Source organism: Medicago truncatula, chromosome 1, assembly GCF_003473485.1.
Source record: "Medicago truncatula cultivar Jemalong A17 chromosome 1, MtrunA17r5.0-ANR, whole genome shotgun sequence".
Classification (NCBI taxonomy): Eukaryota; Viridiplantae; Streptophyta; class Magnoliopsida; order Fabales; family Fabaceae; genus Medicago; species Medicago truncatula.
In genome coordinates this window covers 51,533,279-51,556,427 of record NC_053042.1, presented here as the reverse complement: position 1 = coordinate 51,556,427, position 23,149 = coordinate 51,533,279, and the positions used below count along the sequence as shown (strand labels likewise).

General features: G+C 29.8%; 2 protein-coding genes across 5 annotated transcripts; both read left to right on the top strand.

Annotated features, from left to right (window-relative positions):
- Positions 1-8,036: 8,036 nt before the first annotated feature.
- On the top strand, positions 8,037-13,358 carry LOC25485299 (inositol-tetrakisphosphate 1-kinase 3). 4 transcript variants are annotated; one of them, XM_039829982.1, is made up of 11 exons: positions 8,037-8,476; positions 9,715-9,796; positions 9,992-10,024; positions 10,186-10,305; positions 10,919-11,039; positions 11,312-11,410; positions 11,923-12,042; positions 12,142-12,318; positions 12,400-12,455; positions 12,543-12,627; positions 12,719-13,358. In XM_039829982.1, the coding sequence occupies exons 1-11, from the start codon at positions 8,313-8,315 to the stop codon at positions 12,808-12,810; spliced, it is 1,149 nt and encodes a 382-aa protein (XP_039685916.1). In that variant the 5' UTR covers positions 8,037-8,312; the 3' UTR covers positions 12,811-13,358. The 4 variants fall into 4 exon arrangements, with proteins under 4 accessions (XP_039685916.1, XP_013469944.1, XP_024626593.1 ...); XM_024770825.2 differs by adding an exon at positions 10,447-10,656 and having other exon boundaries at positions 8,432-8,476; positions 9,992-10,305; XM_013614490.3 differs by lacking the exon at positions 10,186-10,305 and having other exon boundaries at positions 8,038-8,476.
- Positions 13,359-18,598: 5,240 nt separating this feature from the next.
- LOC25485298 (agamous-like MADS-box protein AGL62) lies at positions 18,599-19,312 on the top strand. The gene has a single exon (XM_013614488.1). It carries the CDS (start codon positions 18,599-18,601, stop codon positions 19,310-19,312), a length of 714 nt encoding a protein of 237 aa, XP_013469942.1.
- The last annotated feature ends 3,837 nt before the right edge of the window (positions 19,313-23,149 follow it).

Genomic DNA, 23,149 nt, shown 5'->3' with positions numbered 1-23,149 from the left:
GCTGAGCATCCAAAATTTCAGAGCCCAATTTTTCTTTTTCTTTTTTGCATATATTACGTGTAAAACATAATATACTGTTACTTTTTCCACCCTACTCATTACTCGCGTGCCTTATTTTTTTCTTTCGAAAATGCCCTTGTGATTTTCGAATTTTAGAATCCGAATTGTGTTTTTCCTTTGTTATGGGATGAAAAAAATATGTTTTTCACCAATTCAGATTTTACAATACAAAAACCTAAAAAATATATATGTCGCATTCCTTGTTTTTTTTCAGATTATAGAATCGGAACACCCCTTAAACTTCATTTTTTAGGGGCAAAACAATTTGGATTGTATAAACTGTATCAACATAAATTATGAGTATGTTTGTAACATGAATAACCAGTTTAAGGACCATAATAATCTTTTTTACTCTCATCCTTCTATTTTAGGTCATTGTTAGCCGCTTTCAGTCAAAAATCCAATGTTGGAGTTTTGCTGGTACTTTAAGGCGCTAAAGCAAATTCATGTTACAATTCACATTTCAATCTCTATTTTGTTTAAGAAGCCAATGGTATCCAGTCGATCAAGTATATTCATCTTTCTTTGCATGCCTTCAAGTCCACGCATCTTGAAGTCGTACATCCAAGTTATTAGGAGTTGGAAGCTGATGAATAATGAACAATATCGGTTGGTATCATAGTGGCAAGACCTTGCAAGTTCCACCCACCATCCTCCCATACACCCTCCAAACCATAATTGAATCACTGATGTTAACAAATGGGATCAATTGACAAAGGGGACCGAGTTGTGTCCAGTAAATATTCCAAATCGATGAATCTATGGAGCTTACACGAAAACAGTACCCTACATCAAAATTTGTAACGGCATGTTGAATACCATGCCAAGTGATTGAGGGTTTATTATGTTTTTTATTCATCCATAAAGACGTGTTGCCCCATGTATTTATGGGAAAGAACTTTCACCTACAATTTATCTTTATTATGAAGCATGTTCCACACTATCTTACCAACCAGAGCTAAATCAGTAAGTCTAGCTTCACGAATACCTGGGACATTAAAGCGTTCAAGAGTTGTAACTATATTCCAATTAACATGATTCCAAGTTCGAGAGAGCTCATCGCCCCCCAAAGGAAACCCTTTGCCATCTTATCCAACCTGTTGCAGACATAAATAGGAAGATAGTGAAGTTGAACGATATAAACGAGAATTGTTGTTGTTGATAAAAGTTTTAGTGTTTAGGCATGGATCATTAGATACAAATTATAACATATCATCAGTAGTAACAAAGAAGGAATAAGAAATTGTGTACCTTGTATGTTTAGGTTCATGAAGGATAGTTGTTGTTGGAAGGATGAGAGGGATGACCACCCTCATTCGGTATAGCACTAGAAGAATTCACAATAGTTTAACCATCTGATGGGATGACGTTTAAATAGCTAAACGGCTGAGGGCAGGGACCTCTCATTGGGCTTAGCTAAATGGTCCAACCCATTACGATCAATTTAGAAAGAATAGCTCAATCATACATATTCATCAACTAATGAGTGTTTAATACAATAGACCATATTATAAATTATAACATTAATTTATTTTAATTGATTATTGTCAATCTATAATTGATTAATTAAATAATTAATCCAACAATCTCCCACTTGGATGACAATACTCAATTACTAAAAGAATATAAAGTTTTAACTTTAAAATATATGTATGGTCAAAGCACTGATTCGAAAGAGAAGTAAACTTTAATACTACATGAATTGAATCCGATAGGGAAAACAAATCATACAGGTTAAAGACTCCCTTTTCTAATAAATGATGAATTTATAGTGATACACTTGAATAAAAGAATGTGTCAATAAAGAATGGCCCAAACATTTTAAAATTAAAAATGCTATAACAAACTCCCACTAACCCAAAATATCATAGACTTAATCAAATCATTATGAGTTACAATACTCATTTATATAAGTCCGTGGTTGGTGGTTCTGCCAATGAGTATTCAATTCTATAAAAGTCATATATCCACAAAGGTATAAAAATAGTAATTACTTATAGGGATAGCCTATAAAGAGAGAGTAATTACATTTAGTCTAAATCGATAAATGTTCTAGGACATTCAATTAATCCACGTTTTAGAAAAAATGTGACTATGAAAATCCATAAAGAAATAGGAAATTCAAGAATCTCCAAAATGGATTAACATAGACACTTAGTTAAAAAAAAAAAAAAAAGGATGTGGATTAACGTGGGTACTAAAATGTCAATAATGAACAAACATTTATGATTATCTCAAATTATAAGTACTACTATAACACAATATCATACTCGATAGGAGTATTGATATTATACATTGTACTTATTATTTATAACCTCATAAAATGTGGAATGTTGGTAAAAGAGAAGCACAATATATATTTGCATGCTGAGAGGTTATTGTGCATATTCCAACAAAATTGACTTTAGCATTCAATTATGATGCTTATTGAGATATTAAAAGAATTTTAATATATATCTCAATATAATAGAATGAGACTAAAGTTTAAAGTCTCTTAGGCTATGGCATATTTTATAGCGTGCACAAGAGTATATGACAACGATGAGAATAATATTGTGTACACATTTCTCTTGATCTCACATATGTATAAACAAGAGTGAGATTTCTCATTTGAGCTCATAATACATAGTGTTGTGTACACACTCCCACTGATCACACATATATACAAACAAGAGTAAGTGGGATTCTCATTAGTGATCACTGATATAAAAATATTATAATAATGTAATATTCAACAATGGGATACTTGATTACTAGTGCAAGATTATTAACATAAGTGGTTATATAATTTTAACTAATAGAGTTTCATGAACTCAACCACATATTTTGCACATGAGCATAGCAGAATTATTAACACAAGTGGTAACTCAAGGATAGTATGAAACCGCCATAAATACATATTTTATCAATGGCAGATATTATCAAGAATTTGGTTTCTTAGTTAACCACATATTCTGCATTTAGAATTAAAGAAAATGTAAATTTTCATTTAAGAATTTTATAACACAAGATCTCCTTTTCACAGTTAAAATTTCAAAGAATTTTATAAATATAGTAACCTTAATATGACAGAGTATGATGATTATGTAAAAGGTTTATCATCACATGAGTGAGATAAGTCTCTAGTATTGTAAAATGGGATATGAGACTATATTCACAATTCAGTGACTCACTCAAAACTCAAATGCTACAATTATAATTACACACATTTGAGAAAAGATTAGGTTACACGCAGCGGAAATACACGAGACTTATAATTATTATTATTGAGGATATAAGAGAAAATAGTCATAAGCTTCTGTAAGTATTAAAGAATAGAAATAATATAAGATATGTCTAAATATACCATTTATAATTATTTAGAATAGTGGTATAAATATTTTTTTTTTCTTAACAAAGTTGTTAAAAATTTGAGGATTTTGACATATTGCTTTTTAGAAAATGAGTTTACAATAATATAAACGGATATGAAAGTGTGTAATAATTTATGAGAATAATAATTTATGAGAAAATCAAGACTATAATTAATATCCTCAATATAAGTCTACAATAATTTTATATATAGAGTTATGAAACAAATAATATATTTGTTTATAAGATATAGTTAATTAACATGTAGAATTTTTCTCACTTGTTGAAGAATTATATGTTCTCCACTTGATGAGAATAATAGTTAAACTAATAAGGTATTTTTCTTATCCATAAAAGGATGATTATGTTGAGTAATGTCATACCGATAGAGTATATCCATCACTTTACATAATACATAGCAAGGATTCTCCCACTTGATAGAGAATAAATAATAATAGTTGAATTAAAAGTATGAAAGATATTTTAAATAAATATTCAACTATTTCTCTTCACATAATGATTATGTTAAGTAACGTCACACCGATAGGGTATGTCCGTCACTCACATAACAAAGGGATAGTAGCAACCCAAAATATTTATATATATAAAATAATATTTAAGTAAAATTTAATTTAATTTGACTAATATTGGAATGCAAATTTTATATAATTTGATACATGTCTTTTAATATTGTAACTTACTTATTGTAATCCCAGTCAAGGATCTTAAGGATAATAAGTAATAACAATATCATCACAATGTACAATTCTTATGTCTCAAAATTTAAACATTGATAGAGTATTCTAATTATAATTGACATAAGTATAAACATCTTAGGTACATTGAATAATAACAATTATATTAATAACAACACACCGATAGGGTATGACTGTCACCAATATAATGCTAATCTATTTAGAAAACTTTGCATAATTGTATCCACGATAGGTGAGATTACAATTATACAAATCAATAATGTTTATGCTTAGGAGAATATGATAAAATAATATCATGCATAAACAATTGTACTTAATTTACTCAACTTCGGTCATATTTAATACAAATAATAGAAAGACATGTTTAACAATATTTTAAATTAGCATATCATAGATATAACTTTAGAATTTATTTATATGAAATAGTATAATAACAAGAGTTATTTTATCCATAATAGAACTCTTTGAATAAAATTTTTAAATACTCCCACTTATAAAGAATATAAATACAACATGGAGTACTACACTAAGAAAATAGTATATAACAAGTTCTGTTTAGAATATTCTGGAAAAATGATTTCACTTCTATATATAGGATATCATAATTGCACAACAAAAGAGAAGAAGAAGTAAATTTCTTCATATGTGCAATAATAAGCAATAAGTCACAAGAGGATATAATTAAATAACAACTTACCTCGCAAAGTGTAACATTCATCCTTATACTTAGAGCCAATGACTTTTGATGACTTAACGAGAATATCTTATAATATAGTCATCTCAAAATATTCATCAACTAATGAGTGTTTAATACAATAGACCATATTATAAATTATAACATTAATTTATTTTAATTGATTATTGTCAATCCATAATTGATTAATTAAATAATTAATCTAATAGTTGTGAGAGACTTGTCCTACTTTATTCAAAATATTTCATTTTCAAGTAGCTAGTCTTTTTAAAACTTTGTCAACAACATCATTATATATATTTCGAGAGGATGGTTTAAAAAGCTTATTTAAATTCTTCCGATCCTTTCAATATTTTTATAATACTTTCAAAATAAAAAATATTTAATTATTACAATTTTTATTCTTATTTTCTAAAATAATAACTCTCAATATAATTATTATTTTTGATTAATTTTTATATTAAGTACCTTAAACAAACTAGTATCATATTTTACTCGAGCACTTTTTTTTTAAAACAGAGAAAATATTATTAGTTAATAATTAAAATGACATTGTCACAAGTTACAACCATCCTCATAAAACCAAACTCTTACTCTTACATCGTTGAGTCCAAAAATATGTATCAAGGTGCTCCTTCCCCGATTCTCAGCTATAATTCATTGCCTCTCAGTGGACATAAACGACAAATAATAATTCAGAGAAGAGGAATTATTATTAACTATTCAGAGCAGGTTTTGAATTGTTTTAGTCAGTGCAGCTCATTGGACTCATAAAGGTCACAAGGGATTTAAGTTAATCCAAAGGACAAATTTTATACTTTAATAATGGAGTAGACTGCTGAACTGAGGTCACATGATTTGCAACAGTATAGTATATTACTATTTTAAGTTCAAGTCAATAAATAAACCAAAGAACTAGGTGCAAATGGACATAAGAAATCCCAGACAAAGTGGATGATAGAATCTCAAGCTAGATAAGTCAACTGATTAATTAAATTTAAAGGAAAATTTTGGAACATGTGACGAATATTGTTCCCATTGATGTTCCAATTTTACCATGACTGAAAACCGAGCTTGTCAATTATTGGCAGTGTTCATGAGTCATGACAATAATTACTTGTGATGTAAAAATTTAATTTAGCACTTTTTTTTTTGTTTGGTGGTAAATCAAGATATAGAAATGTTAACTTGTGCCCATAATGCACAAGTTTATAAGTAAAATGTAGAGACTTAATTTTAGAAATTGTGCATATAATGTTTTGAAAGTTTAAAAATTTATTTTTTTCAATACACAAAACTTATGTTTTAATTCCTTTTTTAGATCCTCATTATTTCCATCAAGATATTTCCACATGCCGCACACAATTATGAACCCTCAAAGATGGCTAATGTTGTGACCAAACTGTTTAGCGACTCAGATATCTACTACCTGTGTCACATTATATATTTCAATGAAAATTGAATCCACTGAATTTGATGTGCATATTTGGCATCTTGCAAATTAATATCAAGATGCGTTGCAAAAGGTATCTTTAATTTCATTTAGCACACATATAAGGGAAAGGGAGGCTCTCACATGTCAATTAGGCCGTTAAGTTAGACGGTTCAACATCACTAATTTGACTAATAATAACTATCCTTTTTTTTTTTAGGAAACTAATAACTATCCTATACACTCTTCTAAGTTCTAATGTCAATTTGTGATGGGTAATGTAACAGTTTGGCCCCCAAATCACGTCCAACCCTAAGCATATTCTCAGTGTACTATGCAAATATTCCTTCATTGTTGGCATATGAATTAAAACGGGCTTTTTTGACAATTGAATAAAAATGGACTTTGACTAAAATAAATGTCAATTTAAATTCTTTGGACAATACATTAGTTGCCCACTTAATTATGCGTTGTCAGTTGGGGGCAAAGGTAAAGGCAATGACCATTTGGACATGACATTTACTGTGAAGCTTGCTTCATCATGTAAGTTGAAATGATACCGATCTTTAAAAGTATGGTTGATTTATTTGGCCACTTATAACTATGATAGTGATAATGCAAAGTACTACACAACCAAAAGCTATACGGAAGAAATTATATTTATCTGCACATGAGGTATCAAATGCCCTCCCCACCATTATATGCAAATATCTGTAGTGGGAGTTGAAATTTCAACAAAGTGTTTTTCTTAATTAAAACTTGTATATTGAGATAATAAAAGGAAATGCCTATTGTCACAATAAAACAACACCACAAATACATAATTGAGAACATGCCACAATATTACTGCATTATTGACCAATTGGATCCCTTACGGTTTGCAGCATCTATGAAGTCATGAAGACAGTTTAGATCTAGCAAGAAATTTTGTATCTCTATGCCTCTGGTTTGTACAAAGTTTGTAAAACGGAGTTTGATGGAAATTGTGGCAGAAAACCACGTTAGTTTAGAAGTTAGTATTTGAAGCTTCTAGATATCGCTGCAAAATTATACCCAAAAACGTGTAAATGTATTTTTATGTGTTGCAAACGAAAAATCAAACACACGCTATGTTTCTACAACTGTACCATCGTGCAACTACTCTACCCAATCAACACACCAATTAGAGCTCACAAGCCTTTTGGATCAAAACTTTCGCGATAAATAGCTTAATTAAAAATAAATTCAATTTAAACTCTACTACAAAAAAGAAGAATTTTATTGAAATCAAGTTTGAATGCTTCCTATACTTATTATAATATAAGCAAGAATTCATTTTTTTAATTAATTGATATATTTGATCTATAACACATCTATCTATAATACGCCATCCGTTATTTAATGAATAAAAAATACACCTTTTCTTGTTATGATAGGAATTGGAAGAGTATATTACATATGTCACAATTTTAAAGAAGAAATATTTATTGGTTAAAAGGACACATATTGCAATACTAGATAAGATCAATATTATTATGTTAATGTATAGCATTACCAACCCCACAGAGCAGGTATGAATAATATAAAGTTTATTTTTGACTAAAGTTGTGTATAAAGTATATATGAGTCTTTTGACTTGCATGGAAATGATGGAATGAAATTATAATAAGCAAAACAAAAAAATAAATAATAAATAAACAAATCAAATATAGTAAAGGGTAAAATTGAGAAAAAAGATAAGAGTACAGTAGTTTGCATGTGATGATGATATTATATATATACTTATGTGATTTCATTTCATGTTTTTCATTTCATTTCATTCTTTAACCAAAAAAAAAAAATCCCAATCCACACTTTTCTTTCTCTCTGCAAACTGAATATTCCTAATTCCTATTCTTTTCTATAAAACCATTATAAATTACACACACACATTACACCAATTTCATCACTCACAAAAACAATACCCATCATTTTCAATTTTCATAATCGGTTCCGCGATTGATAAATTTCATTTCAATATTGAAATTTGACAAGAATCGTTAAAAAAAGATTTGATCTTTGAATCAGGGGTATTTTCGGTATGAGACTAAACGGAGAAATCTCAAGCGAAGAAGAAGAAGAAGTGATGGAGAAATCTGAGGTGAGTACGACACCGTTTTTGGGTCAGAAAATTGTTGTTGGATATGCTTTAACTGCGAAGAAGAAGAAAAGTTTTCTTCAACCAAATTTCATTTCTCTTGCAAGGTACAATTTTTACTATTTACCAATGATTTTCTTTTTGATCATTTTCATGTGTTTCACGTTTTACTTTTTTTTTTTTGTTTTAAAGTTATTTTTTTTAGTGGTGGGGTTCATGTTCACTCACACGTAGTGTCTTTTTCTGTGTAGTGTATTATTTGCTGGAACAATTTTGAACATTGCTTAATACGTACCATTGTAAACTCTGTTTTTCTTTTTTGGTTCTTTTGTTGTTGCTTTTTGTCGGTATATCAATATTAAAGTGCGAGTAAAAGTCTCACTTTTGATGAAAAAGTTGACACAGAACAACATATAAGTGAAATGACTGATATACCCGGTGTCTGTAGCCCAATGTGATGATCACCGAGCTCCACTCGCGACCGACTCTTTTAGATTTCTTGTAAACATACCAAACTGGTTTGTTTCTTGGTAATCTTGTTATTGTCTTTGGAGTAATATTTTAAATAAGAATATTCCAAAATTTATGCTCAACCTTTGGAGTTGTCCATATTGAGAATCTGAGGTCAAAACTCATACATTGTTCATAAGAAAGATACCGGGATTTAAAATTACAAGGAAATATAATTTGTCTTTGTGAGATGGTAATTTTTTATGAGAATCAGAGGAACAAATCTTGATCATTAATATGAACAATATAAAAGTTAGTTAAAATTCACATGATTACTTTAAAAACTTACATGACTTTACATGGAATGAATCAAGTAAAAGTGTGAAGAGAGTTAGTCTTGACTCTTGATCTTTTGATTGGATTTGAATTAGTGTTGTTAAATAGCAAATATTTCCACAATCATTTATGCTCTCATTTAGCGACAAGGTTTTCATGCGAACCCAAATCATCTGTGCTGTAGCCTAATAGTGTTGTGGAATTTGATTTAATCGCTATCATTTAGCGATACTCTATTTAGCACAAACCTCTATAGCATTCTTGCATAGAGAAATTTGAACATACCTCTTTCCGCAATCCATGGTTGACAATTGATTTTGATAGTCAAGGTTTGCGCCTTTTGTGCTCCTTTTTGATATTGTGTCTCACTGTATGTAATATAAACAAAAATTATTAACACTCAACAGTGGTTGATCGCAGTAGAAGTGGGTTCGAACTTAAGCTATATTTTTATTGGTTCAATGTTTGGAGTTACCACTGTCGGGGGAGTTTTACCTGACCACTTCCTTGGTTGAATAGATCGATGTACCTGAATGCTTAAAAATTATGTGTAATGCAGGAGCAAGGGGATATACTTTGTTAACATTGATCTAAACAAGCCACTGTCAGAACAAGGTCCATTTGACATTGTCTTGCACAAGGTTTGTGAATGTGACATTCTTTCATAGTTTTTATCATTATTAATGTTTGAAATTCCCTGTAGATATCTGTTTTTTTTATGGTTTTGCTGAATTTGTGGCTCACTGTTACAACACTATTAGAATCTCAAGAACTACTTATGTTTCTATCTTCTCTTATATTATAACCTTACCTGACTGACTATTTGTTCTTTCCAGTTGTTAGGCGAGGAATGGCGAGAGATTATTGAGGTTTGTAAACTCCACACACTTCAGCCCACTTTCACATTGTACTTGTAATCTTGTATTGTTTTAATGTCTCTTTTTCTTCTTTTGTAACATTCATGGTATTGCATGAAATCGTTAGTATTATTAGTTTGGGAGTTGAGTATGACATGGAGGTGATTGGCCAGACAACCACATCTTCTGGATACCACACAACTTCTGACATAATTTACAGAGTTCTTGCTCTCCTCATCATGAATCATGATCAGATAGTTGAGATCAGTCCCCCAAACCAAGTATTCAAACAAGTGAGGATTTACTTTTGTGGTTAATCTAAATAATTTGGTTAGGCATTGGTGGAGTTTGGTGCCCGAAGAACGAATTATTGTCTGTCTTTTGGTCTATTTTTTTCTTAGTTGAAAATGTTTTTTGTTTTAAACTTTTGATAGTGACTATCACAATAATATGGCACGAAGATCAAATTTCTTAAAGAACAAGGCTGGCTGAGCTTATAGGTTAGGACTAGAAGCCAATAATGTTACATACCAAATGCAACCGTGTCTGGTTATTTTATAGATAGATATAATGAAAGCTGCATCGGAGGGATGACTAACTTCTGACAGCTGGTTTAATAATACATTAAGTACACGTGGAATCTGGTAAACCTCTTCAGAAATTTGACTTTTTATGAAGTTTTATCTTTTATTTTTTCTGCCTCCTGAATAGGTTGGCTTGATAGTTCCATGAATAGATAAATTACAATATTGGTTTTATTACTTAACCTTTCTTCCAAATGTCCATAGCTCACCAAAAATATGTAATTACTAATTAGTGATTGCTTCATGCTTTCCAAATTCTCCATAAAGTTTGTATTTTGATGGAGCTGATTGGACTTTTTCCCCCTTTTTCGTATTATTGAAGGATTTCAGGCAAAAACATCCCGATGTATTCGTTCTTGATCCTCCAGATGCAATTCAACATTTACACAACCGCCAATCCATGCTTCAAGATGTGGTGGATCTAAACTTATCTGAGTGCAATGGTAAGTTGTTTGCTATATGGTTCATACAAAAATAATTTTTGCAATGCTCCAATCTCCCCTGGATTTTTTAGGATTGTACATAAATCTTTATTAAATTAAAAAGTATTACAATCATTAGCGTACATCTTCCTCTTGTATTGGATTACTTGCTCAACTATTTTGGTACTTTTTGGAATGTAAATAGTTATCGCCTTTTTTCGTTTCAAGTTGACTATGTATCGCATGGTGAAATAAGTTTTTGCTATGCTCACTTAACTACTGGTTTTTTATAGGCAAGGTTGGCATCCCTCGTCAGCTAGTTATTACAAAAGACAAAGACCCATCTACTATTCCTTATGAAGTCACCAAAGCTGGGTTGAAGTTGCCATTAGGTGTGCATCTTTGATTATTTTTGTTTTATGTGTCATTATCTCTAGACTAGAATATATCTGGTTAATAGATTATTACTTACTATATTAGATACTAGCGATTGGCACCTTTCTGCAGTATTGATTGATTACGGATGACTATAGCTCATAACAGTGTTGTTAAATAGCGGTGATAGCAGCACTACAGCAAAGCGGAATTTGAACAAATCGCTATTGTTCCACGATATGCCATTTGTACAAAATGTTGTCAAATAGCGGCTATAGCGGATCAACTGGCTCAGAATAGTTGAATGAACTTGAAAGAACCTTGTTTGTATTTGGATATTCTGTTTCAATGTTGTTTTCTAAGCCAAAGATTGGTTTACTATTTAGTTAGTTGACTTATGCATTTTCATGGTTGTTCTGAATCTTCTGATTATCCTGATTGGGTTGTTTCAAATATATTGTCATCTCTTTTATGTGTACTGAAGTGTTTTTAAAGAATTTTTACCCTGTTTTTCCTTTCAAATTTTCAGTTGCAAAACCTCTAGTTGTGGATGGCAGTGCAAAGTCGCATGAACTGTTTCTTGCTTATGATGAGTTCTCTCTTTCAGAGCTTGAACCTCCACTGGTTCTGCAAGAGTTTGTCAATCATGGTGTGTGATCTGATTCATAGACCACAATCACTTTGTGTGTTATTTAACATTTTTATCCAAAATCTTGTTTTCCTTACTTTTTTATTTGGGACTTTGCAGGTGGTCTTCTCTTTAAGATTTATATTGTTGGGGAATACATAAAGGTTGTGAGGCGTTTCTCTCTTCCTAATATCAGTAAACGCGGGCTATCAAAAGTCGCAGGTGTATACCGTTTTCCAAGAGTTTCATGTGCAGCAGCTTCTGCAGATGATGCTGATCTTGATCCTAGTATTGCCGGTGAGATTCCAACGAAAATTCCCCTTTCCACCACCATCATAAGATGAAACATTTCAACTTACTGTGACACTTTTGTTTCAGAACACCCACCAAGACCTTTGCTGGAGAGGCTTGCGAAAGAGCTTCGTCATAGATTGGTATTGCATTTATTTACTCTACTTTTGCAACCATAATTCTTTCCTAGGTGATGACTTACTTATACTGAATTGCAACGCCGTCTATAGGGACTTCGCTTGTTCAACGTAGATATGATTCGTGAATATGGGACGAAGGATGTGTTTTATGTCATTGATATCAATTACTTTCCTGGTAAGTATAACTTATCTGCATTCGATGGTCTCTGACAGAAATCAAAGTTTGTTGTTTTTTAACTTTTGTTTTATGGTTTTACCGAATGCAGGGTATGGAAAAATGCCAGACTACGAGCACGTCTTTACAGATTTTCTACTTAACCTAAAGCAGAACAAGTGTAAGAAGAAACTTGCTGCCTAAAGCAAGAGAAGTTGGAAGGAGCATCTGTGTTTAACAAAATATTTTCTGTTTTCTTTTCTGTTCTCGTTAACAATTACAAAAAATATCATTATTTTTATTCTATTTCCTATTTTCAAATATTTATGAAGGAAGTGATGAAAACAACATATTTTGATGTTTTCGTTGTTTTCTGAATAAATATTTAAGAATAAGAAATAAAATCAAAATTGTGATATTTTTATAATTGTTAACGTAAACAAGAAATAAAAACAATAAAATATTATTTTTACTGAATAGATCATTAGATTAGATCCGATGAATAGAATGTTCATGCTTAGTGGCTTTCTGAAAATTGAAGAATATTATAGCCTTAACAACATTGTCTATAAACTGGCACGAAATGTCAACGATAATGCTGCTAAAATATTTGTTGAAATATGGTTGTCTAATCTTTGTATACCACTCTGTCCCAATTTCTACCAAAAAGTACCTTTGTTGCTAGTTATATGCTTGCCTAAATAAGTAGTGCAAACTTTATTGTTGCTAAATAACAAGATTCATGTTTCATATGTGAGAATATACGTACTGTCTTTTATTGAATGCATTTGTAACAATAAAATATTCCGAAACAGAAGTGAGATTATGCAAGTTATTTACAAACAACCACTACTGGCACAAGTGCCAGAGGAATCACTCCATAACAAATGGGCAGACCCTAAGGGTACTACCACATAGATTTGCTTCACCAAAGATATGTAGTCTTTGTTAAAATATTTTATAGAATTTTAAATTTTTAGCAAAGGGTTCACTGAAAATTCTGACCATTAGAATTTTTACCTATTTAAGCCTAGAAATAAATGTGACTGAGATATCTCTGCTGAAAAAAATCCTCATTCTCTACCTATATTATATATTCATGGAATTGTATTTAGAATATTTGAAACAATCACCCAAGAATAGACAAAACTCCAATAGTTTTTATAATGCCCCATTTCAAACTACTGTCGAGTCTCTAATTGCCTTTTTAGCATGTTGGCTATACAGGACTCAACTTCAGACATAACCTTAACAATGCCCCTTCTCACAAAAAACCAGTTAATTCCTATTGTACCGAAGAGTATAGCTTAGCCTTTACGATGATTATTAACGGGAAGGGTGTTACGATTTGGTTCCCCTCGAAGTTCATTAAGGTGACAGGGTTCCCTAATCAGCATAAGGTGGCAACCTGAAGGCCGATGATCGGTAAGTAGGTTTGTGAAACTTGAAGGTATGATATATATAATGACCAATCCTATCTTAGGTGTTGTTTTGTTTCTTGTTGACAAATGTTGGTATTTACTCCCTTGGGTTCTAACCAAAATACATAAGCTATTTAATAAACCTAGAATGTGTTTGTTTTAACTTTATCAAATTTATTTTTAGCAATAACATTTCTTGGAATAAATTTATTTTTAAATATAATTTGAAATAAACGCACCCCTAAAATAAGAAAGTTTTCTTATTTATATTTAGGACCAAAAGGAACCGTTGTTATGTTAGTATTTTTTTCTTTGCCATGATTCGAACATGTATCATTGTTGATTAAATAAAATAAAATTGATACATTCAATTAGAAATATAAATTTAATCTGAGTGACCTTGTAATACTCACACTATTATTTCATAATTTTTTATTGGATGAATTAAGTGCACACGGTGCTTTCACCGTAATGATCAAATATTGCTAATAAATCTCTCAAATGATTCCTTCAAAAAAAAATGTGTCAAAGAATGAATGTCTTTTAACATCGTTATTACCGATGTGAAAAAACTTAATAATTAACACATATTTACCACCGCATGTAATCTAGATGATATGTGTTTGTTTTTTGACCGACTATAACAACTCGCATAAATAATTTGATTCTTAAATTTATAATTTCTACCGAATCAAATCTGTGCAACAAAAGTTGCTTTGTGAAACTGTTTGTCCTAGACAACTTTACAAATTTACTTAAAACATTTAATAAAATAAATGGGAAAAAGTCTTATTACAAGACACCGTCAACAAATGTATATCGAATCAGTCTAATATGACACTTAGTAACGATAAGGTTACTCGACAATCCTCAATATGAAAACAAACTCTCAAGAAAAAAAATAGCATGATAATATATTCGAAAAACATGATTAAAAGAATATTACTCCCTCCGATCCTATATATAAGAAACAATTTACTTTTTTGATTCATTGAATAGTTGATATATTTGATCTATTTCTAGGTTAGGTACATCAATTATTGAATGAATCTCAAAAGTTAAATTTTTCTTATAAATAGGACCGGAGGTATTACATAAAACTATAATAATAATAATAAGAATAATTCAACTACAATAGAAATTATATTAGTTTTTTTAAGAGGAGAAGCAAAATTAATTAAATATTTATTTAATTGTGGTATATTAAAAAACAGTTATGATCAAATATGATAAAATAAATTTATAGGGTTAAATATGTTTTTCGTCCCTATAAATATACCAACTTTTCGCTTTAGTCCCTTTAAAATTTTCCTGCAACTTTTAGTCCCTATAAAACTTTCAATCACTATTTTTGGTCCCTCTTTTAAAGTAAACTCATATGTAAAATTCATATTTTTAAATAAAAATTTTCAGAAAAAATTCTTAATATTATAAGAATCTCTCCCTAAAAAAATTAGAATTTTTAACAAAACATGAATTTAATATGAATTTTTATATTTTTTACGGTTAAAAATTCATATTAAATTTGTGTTTTGTTAAAAAATTTTAACTTTTTATGCGATTTTTTTTTTACAATATTCTACACATTTCTGCACAATTTCATTAAAAAATACAAAAAATAACTTAAAAATAGGGACTAAAAGTAGTGACTGAAAATTTTATAGGGATTAGAAATTGAAGGAAAATTTTAGAGGGACTAAAACGAAAAGTTGATATATTTATAGGGACCAAAAACATATTTAACCCTAAATTTATATGTTAAGAATAATAGAAAAGTGGAATGATGTACACAATAATACTCGTTTTAATTCTAGTCATTATAATGATTCTGTTGTAGCCCAATCTAATTTGGCTTTGCGTACTCTCAATTTTTACCAAAAAAATAAAGATGGATTATGGAGTGTCATTAATTGGACCAGTACATGTTAAATTAGTGCATTATTTTTACAAGCTAGGTTCAAAAACAAATTAAGAATAATTTTTTATACAAAAAATCATTTGTATAGAAAATTGCATACATGAATCTTGAATCTTAATAAATCAAAGTCTGGGGTTTGCTGGCATTTGACCTTAAGTGATAAATAAGCAATAATGGGCTGTATTTAATTCTTTTCAAAAATAAATAAACCAATTACCATAATAAATTAAATTAAGGATAACTATTACTTTAAAAAATTAATTTATTTAAAAATTTATACTTTTACCATTTAAATTATATTTTATCTTATTTAGTTAACTAAGGTAATATATTTTTAGCATGTCATAATTTTAATTTATTGCATAAAAATAATACTATTTTATAAAAGTGACAACCAGATTCAAACTATTTATTAAAGAATTTAGGAAGAGGAAAATTGTTATTAAATAAAGTCATACTAATAGTTATTTTACAACTGTCATTGAGAAAGCTTGAACTTCGTCCTTGAAATTACAAGATCAAACTCTTTAATACTATTGATCTAACACATTATGTAGATATTTAAACTAATTGAATAGTTGAAGTAAGAGAGACAAAACATGAGTTACTAACACTCCTCCTATCGATATATCATATGTGCACCGTGCTATGTATCCGAGCTTCATAATTGAACGTTGTTTTAATTATAATAATAATAAGAATAAAAATAATATATTTTATAAATTGATCAAATAATTATTTCAAAGGTTTGGTAATTACTAATATTTATCGTATCTCTCTGTACATTGCATCTTGATGTTTACGATAAGTAAAGAATAATATGACAATAACTATCGTTAATACTCCAACCACATACAAATATAAAATCACAATGACCTACTAAGTTGTCCGTGGTGTGTCTATATCAATCTATCCATATATATTCTAAGGATTGAAGCAAACTTTTCCTAAATTCTTGATAGTTAAAATTCAAAATTTTATGATATAAGGGAGGATAACATAAAATTTAGAAAGTAAATGTAAAATTAGACGTGTGTATTATCGGAGGTCTATTAATTTAGTTAACTCCTCCAAAATCAAGCTTATTTTCTATTTATTTTAGATTTTTCCCACAATATTGTTTACTTAGATAATTAGAATGTGATCTTATGAGAACAGGTTACCTCATTTTCCGTTTTATTAAATCAAAACAAAATGAGAATCATGAAAGCACATATCATTAATTTACTAGTACATGTAGATTAGTTCATCTTTGTTTTTAACAGAAATGTAGATTAGTTTATCTTATGAATGGTAGAACCAGAATTTTTCATTTGACAAACGAATCAACCAGCTAGGTTCAATAGAGAATTAAGCATAATTATTTATTTATGTAAAAGAATTATTTGATTGGAAATTATATTCAGGAATCTAATAAATCAAAGTTTGGGGTTAGCTGGCATTTGGTAATAAGTGACAGAAAAGCAATAACGAGCCGTATTTAATTATTTGCAGAGTATACAAACCAATTACCATACACTCAATGTAATGAATTAAAGATGATTTATTTTATCAAAATAATTTTTTTAGAGATAATTATCACTTTAATAAATTAATTTATTTCAAAATTATACCTTTCCCTTTTAAATTATTATAATATATATTATAGTTAATTAAAATAATAGTTTTTAAAAGAATTTTTCTTAAAAGAATTGCGGGAAGATGGAAAATATTATTAATTAAACTAACACTAATTGTCATTTTACACCCGGCTATGAGATGAACTTATTTTTTGTCACGCGCATTATCTTCAATAACCTAATAGTGGTATGTTTGTTAGTTATTTTCTGTCCTTTTGCTGTTCAAATCTCATGCGATATCAATAACAATTTTTCCATTTTAAAAAATATAACAAATGCGATATCAATAACAATTTTTCCATTTTAAAAAATATAACAAAAAAAAATATTAAACGTGATTCGTATGTTACCGTTAGCCGCTAGCCGCTGATTTGATATTAAAAATTAAATGATTTGCATTCATTTTTTTAGAAAATTCATAATAACTATATAATATCTTCCACCTCACGAAACATTTTTATTTTATAAACGTAAATAATAATTTTAAATGTCCGACAATTCATATTTATCGTGTAGTATATTGCCTTTTTATTTTTACGTCAATTAAAAAAAGACAGACTACAATGGATACTTCAACTATGTAGAACATCATCATTCTTGATATTGTACTAGACTTTCTTTTTAATTAAAAAATATATAAAATAATATGAACATAATTATTTAAAATTCTTGTAATTATCCAGGTACAATTTATCTAACAATTTTGTTTTGATCAGTACAAATTTGTTAAGATATTATAATTGGAAAACGAACAATTTTTTTTAACATTGAATTATCTTCCATATAAGTCATGTAAAAAGAGATTTGTTGATAATCTCCCAATCCAGTAAATATTTTATTGCAATGAAAAGTCACAACATTTGAAAAAGAACCGCGTCTTGAAAATATATTCACAAAATTTGAGCGGAAATATACTCACAAAATTTATCTATAAAATAACTCCTTCACGCCCAATTTGAATGTACCATTTCTTAGTCTAAATTTACAAACACACTCACCCACCCTTCTCTTTTCTCTCTTTTTGTGCTTCAACCATGTCGAGTGGAAGGAAAAGCCGAGGTCGCCAAAAGATTGAGATGAAAAAAATGAGCAACGAGAGCAACTTGCAAGTGACTTTCTCGAAGCGCCGTAGTGGGCTTTTCAAGAAAGCCAGCGAGCTTTGCACCCTCTGTGGTGCAGATGTTGCTCTCGTTGTTTTCTCACCTGGGGAGAAGGTATTTTCATTTGGTCACCCCAATGTTGATACGGTCATAGATCGTTATCTCTCTCGAGTGCCACCACAAAACAACGGTACCATGCAATTCATTGAGGCTCACCGCAGCGCTAATGTGCGTGAGCTCAATACTCAGCTGACTCAGATCAACCACCTACTGGACATCGAGAAGAAACGTGCTGAAGAGCTGAGTCACTTGCGCAAGACGACCGAGGATCAATTTTGGTGGGCTGGTCCCGTTGATGGGATGAATAGGGTCCAACTTGAATTATTCAAGAAGGCTTTGGGGGAGGTTAAGAAACTTGCTGCATATCATGCTGATAGGCTCTTGATCCAGGGTGCTCCTACTCAAACTCTTCCATTTTTTGTTGGAAATGGTTCATCCTCTAACATCCCTCTCCATCATCAACCAAATCCTCCACAGGCTCAAATGTATCCAACACAGTTTTTTCAGAACCCTATGTTGCAACCTCATTTGTTTGGCTTCAACAATATGGGGGGAGGAGGTGGATATGGACCCTCCGGATTCTTTTGATCCGGGCCCTTAGCTCCGCCTTAAGATGTCTGCGTTAATTTATTTTTATGTTTTTATGTTTCATGTTGTTTTAAATTAATTTCAGTTGGAGAATTCATGCTTAACTTAGTTTCATGTATGTGACTTGGTTTACCTAAAAAAAAATAAAAATGTATGTGACTTGGTTAAACCTGAATCTTAGTGTTATTGGGTCTTCCATTGTCGTTGTTATCTAGTTGGAAGTTGAAATTGTTTTTGTGTTGTATTATTTATTATTCGAATAAAAGGCATCTTATTTATCTATATTTCAATATCACGTCAAAATTTTATTTAATCTTTTTAGGATTAATAGTGTTTTACCCCCTGTAATATAGGTCATTTTTTGTTTTCCCCTGTAAAAAAAAGTTTTGGATTCTATCCTTGTAAAATCAAGATTCTTCAGAAATAGGCCCTGACCCATATGACTCATCAGATTCGCTGATGTGGCAACGCTCAGTCAACAAATTTTGCTTACGTGGCACAATTTCATTTTTTTTTGTACACTTGGCTTTTCTCCATTTTTTTTAAAATAATAATTAAATTCAGTAAAACAAAATTATTTTAAAAAATAAATAAAGATTAACAAAAAAAATATTCCTCCTTCAAAAAAAAAAAAATAACTTCTTTCCATCATTCCTCTTCTTCTTTTCTCTCGTCTGTCTTCTCTTCCCCATCTCATATCTTCATCTTCTCTTCCTCTTCTCTTCCTCTCAATGATTAACAACAATTACCACACATGGTTTACTCTTCTTTGATTTTGAGATTAAAAATGGATAAAATTTGGTGTATCCTTCTTTGATTTTGAAATTAAAAATGGGTCATATTTGGTTTCATAATTTGCTGATGCAATTTGTTGTTGTTGTTCAATGGGAAACAGGATAGATGTTAATGTTCTTCCATATTTGGTTTCCAGAATTAAAATTTTCAGAATTTGTTGTTGTTTATGTTGTTGTTGGCTTCCAAAATTAAATTCATGGGATTAAATTTGTTGTTCATGTTGCTGAATTTGCAGAATTTTCTTAGCTTTCAATTTGGTCTGAAGTTTATTGTTGTTCACTGGATTAAATTTTTCCAGAATTTGGTCTGAACTTTTGTTGTTCACGGAATCACGGGATTAAATTTTTACAGAATTTGCTGTTGTTCATGCTTCACAAAGACTTTTTCTTAGCTTACAATTTGGTCTGAAGTTTATTGTTGGTCTGGAGAAAATGCTCAAGTTAATTTATGAGGAGTTTTCAACTTAAGTAAGTTCTCTTATTTAGTGACATATTGGAAGGGATATCAAGATTTAGTGAAGAGATTGAATGGGAGAGAGGAACCAATAATGGGGAAGATAAGAGGAGAAAGAGAAGAAGATGTATAATTATGTTTTGGATTTTTAAGAAAAGAAAGTTTAGAATTCATGGATTTTTTGGGTTTGAAGGTGATGAAGAAAATGAAGGTTGATGAAGAACATCTAAAAGGAGAAGAAGAAGATGAAGAGAAAGATAAAGAAGAAAAGAATCTGATTTTTTTTTTTTTAATCTTTATTTTTATGTTTTTTATTTTTTTTTAAAAATACATAATTACATGGCAATGAATTATACACATGGAAGGACCAAAAAATTGAAAAAGTTAATAATATAAACAGTCATGTGCCACGTCAGCGCCATATAAGGGAATCTGGTGACTCTGATGGCTTAGGGGACATTTTTGAAGAATCTTACTTTTACAAGGATGGAATCCAATTTTTTTTTTTTTACAGGGGTAAAACTAAAAGTGACCTATATTACAGGGGTAAAACACTATTAACCCATCTTTTTAAGTCCAATATGAATTTGTTTCATTCCCTCGTCATTTTTTAATCATCAATTGGGAGTTTCAAAATTATGATCAAGTGTAAAAAAAAGTGGGTTAGGGGATAACAATTAGTGTTTGTGCAAAAATCAATTAAAATTTATTGAATAATTTATATACTTTTTGGTTTTCGAGATTTTATTTCCATTGAAGATAATTGTATTCGAGGCATGTTAGACTCAAATGTGGATACATCTTTCGGCCGCCACATTGTGCTAATTTAATTTCTTCCGTTAGACCAAACCTCTCGTTGGTAATTTTAGCATTATGATGATGCATGTAATTAAAAAGTTTAATTCATTGTTAAAGGTTTCACTACATGTAAGCTTTATCGTTAATTCTCATTGAGGCTGGTGGTTCTTTTTCTGATTTTCTATAAGGCGCGTCTCCGTTAATCTAAACTTTTATCCGCAAAAAACTTTAATATACATATGTTCCATTCAGTTAATTAGATTAAATACTTGAGATTTATGCTTAAACTAGTCAAAATTTTATTAAATGATTTGCATTGAAGAGGATAATATGGTAATTTTAAATTTATTTTGCTTTCCATCCAACACGTCTCTTCAAAAGAACTGCTAAATTTTGTAGAAAATAGTTTGAGTTTTTCGATGTGTGTGTATATATGTATTTAATTTTTTGTATAAGAAGAGTTGTGTTTATTGAAAGATGAATTATCGATAGAAGAGTTGTGTTTTTTATATATCAAATTTTTAAGTTTGATATATAATCTATATTTTGGACACTCCATCATTTTTAGGTTTGAGTTCTAATAATTGTGTGTGAGTTTTAATGTTTTTTTATTTTTTATTTTGGTTTTGCATCTTTGTTTGTGTTTCAATTGTTATCTTTAATTTATTTCAAGTTTGTATTTGTTTGATGAAATATTTGAGAGTGACTCATTTTGTCGATATTGTAATTTGAGTAAGGAGTGTATTGTGGTTCTCATCAAATTCAACATTCTTTTAATAAAATACCAGTGCATAAAGGATAAATAAAATGTACATGTGGTACCTATTTTCAAATCTATTGGGTCAGGCAGATTTATTTTAAATTATTTTCTACACTTGGATTTTAGGTAAAGGAAACTTTTTTTTTTTTTTAACAAATAGGTAAAGGAAACTTAATTTTTTATTTTATAGATGTGAGCAAATACATAATCAATAAACAAGTACTAGGTTAACGAGATTTATTAAAGCACGTTTGGTTCTTTCAAAAAAAAATTAAAGCATGTTTCGTTCGTTAAAACTTGAGTTTTATTTTCGAATGAAATGATAATAGATAAAATTTTACTTATCATCTAATTGGACTTTGGATTATCAAGTCTAATTCCTCTGCATATCAGTGGACACCAAAAACCAAATTTTTTTTTAAAAAAAAATGAAAAATAAATAACTATTATTCATTTAAATGACATTAATGATCATTACAATAATAGATCGTCTCATATAAGATTTGAACTTCGCGACTTGGGTTAAAAAAATCAAACTCTTTCTTTTGAACTTCGCAACCAACGACATACTTTTGAAATTAATTTGTTGCCAAGATGAAACAAACCAAGCCAAAGAAATAGCACACACTCCTTGACATCACAACAACAGAAATGAAAATTAGCTTGATAAAAATTCCAGACAGATACAAACAGCAAGCCTCAGCAAAGGCGAGAGGACAATTGTAGAAAAACACAATTAGTTTTTCGCAATACAAAGGCTAACATCACTTTTAGAAGACAAACTTCAAATTTTAACTTCAAGTAAAAATAAATTCTACAAGCAAAATCAATTTTCCTTTTAATCATCAAACATGATAAAATCAATTCAACAATCACTTTTATTCTCCAAAAATGAAACCAAATATTATTTATTTATTCATTATAGATAGGAGTTGAACCAATACATTTCTCTTTAAGCATTAAATTTTGTTGGGCTGATCTTGAATGCCCCTAACCTGCCAATACCTACTACTGTTTACTGGTAATTGACA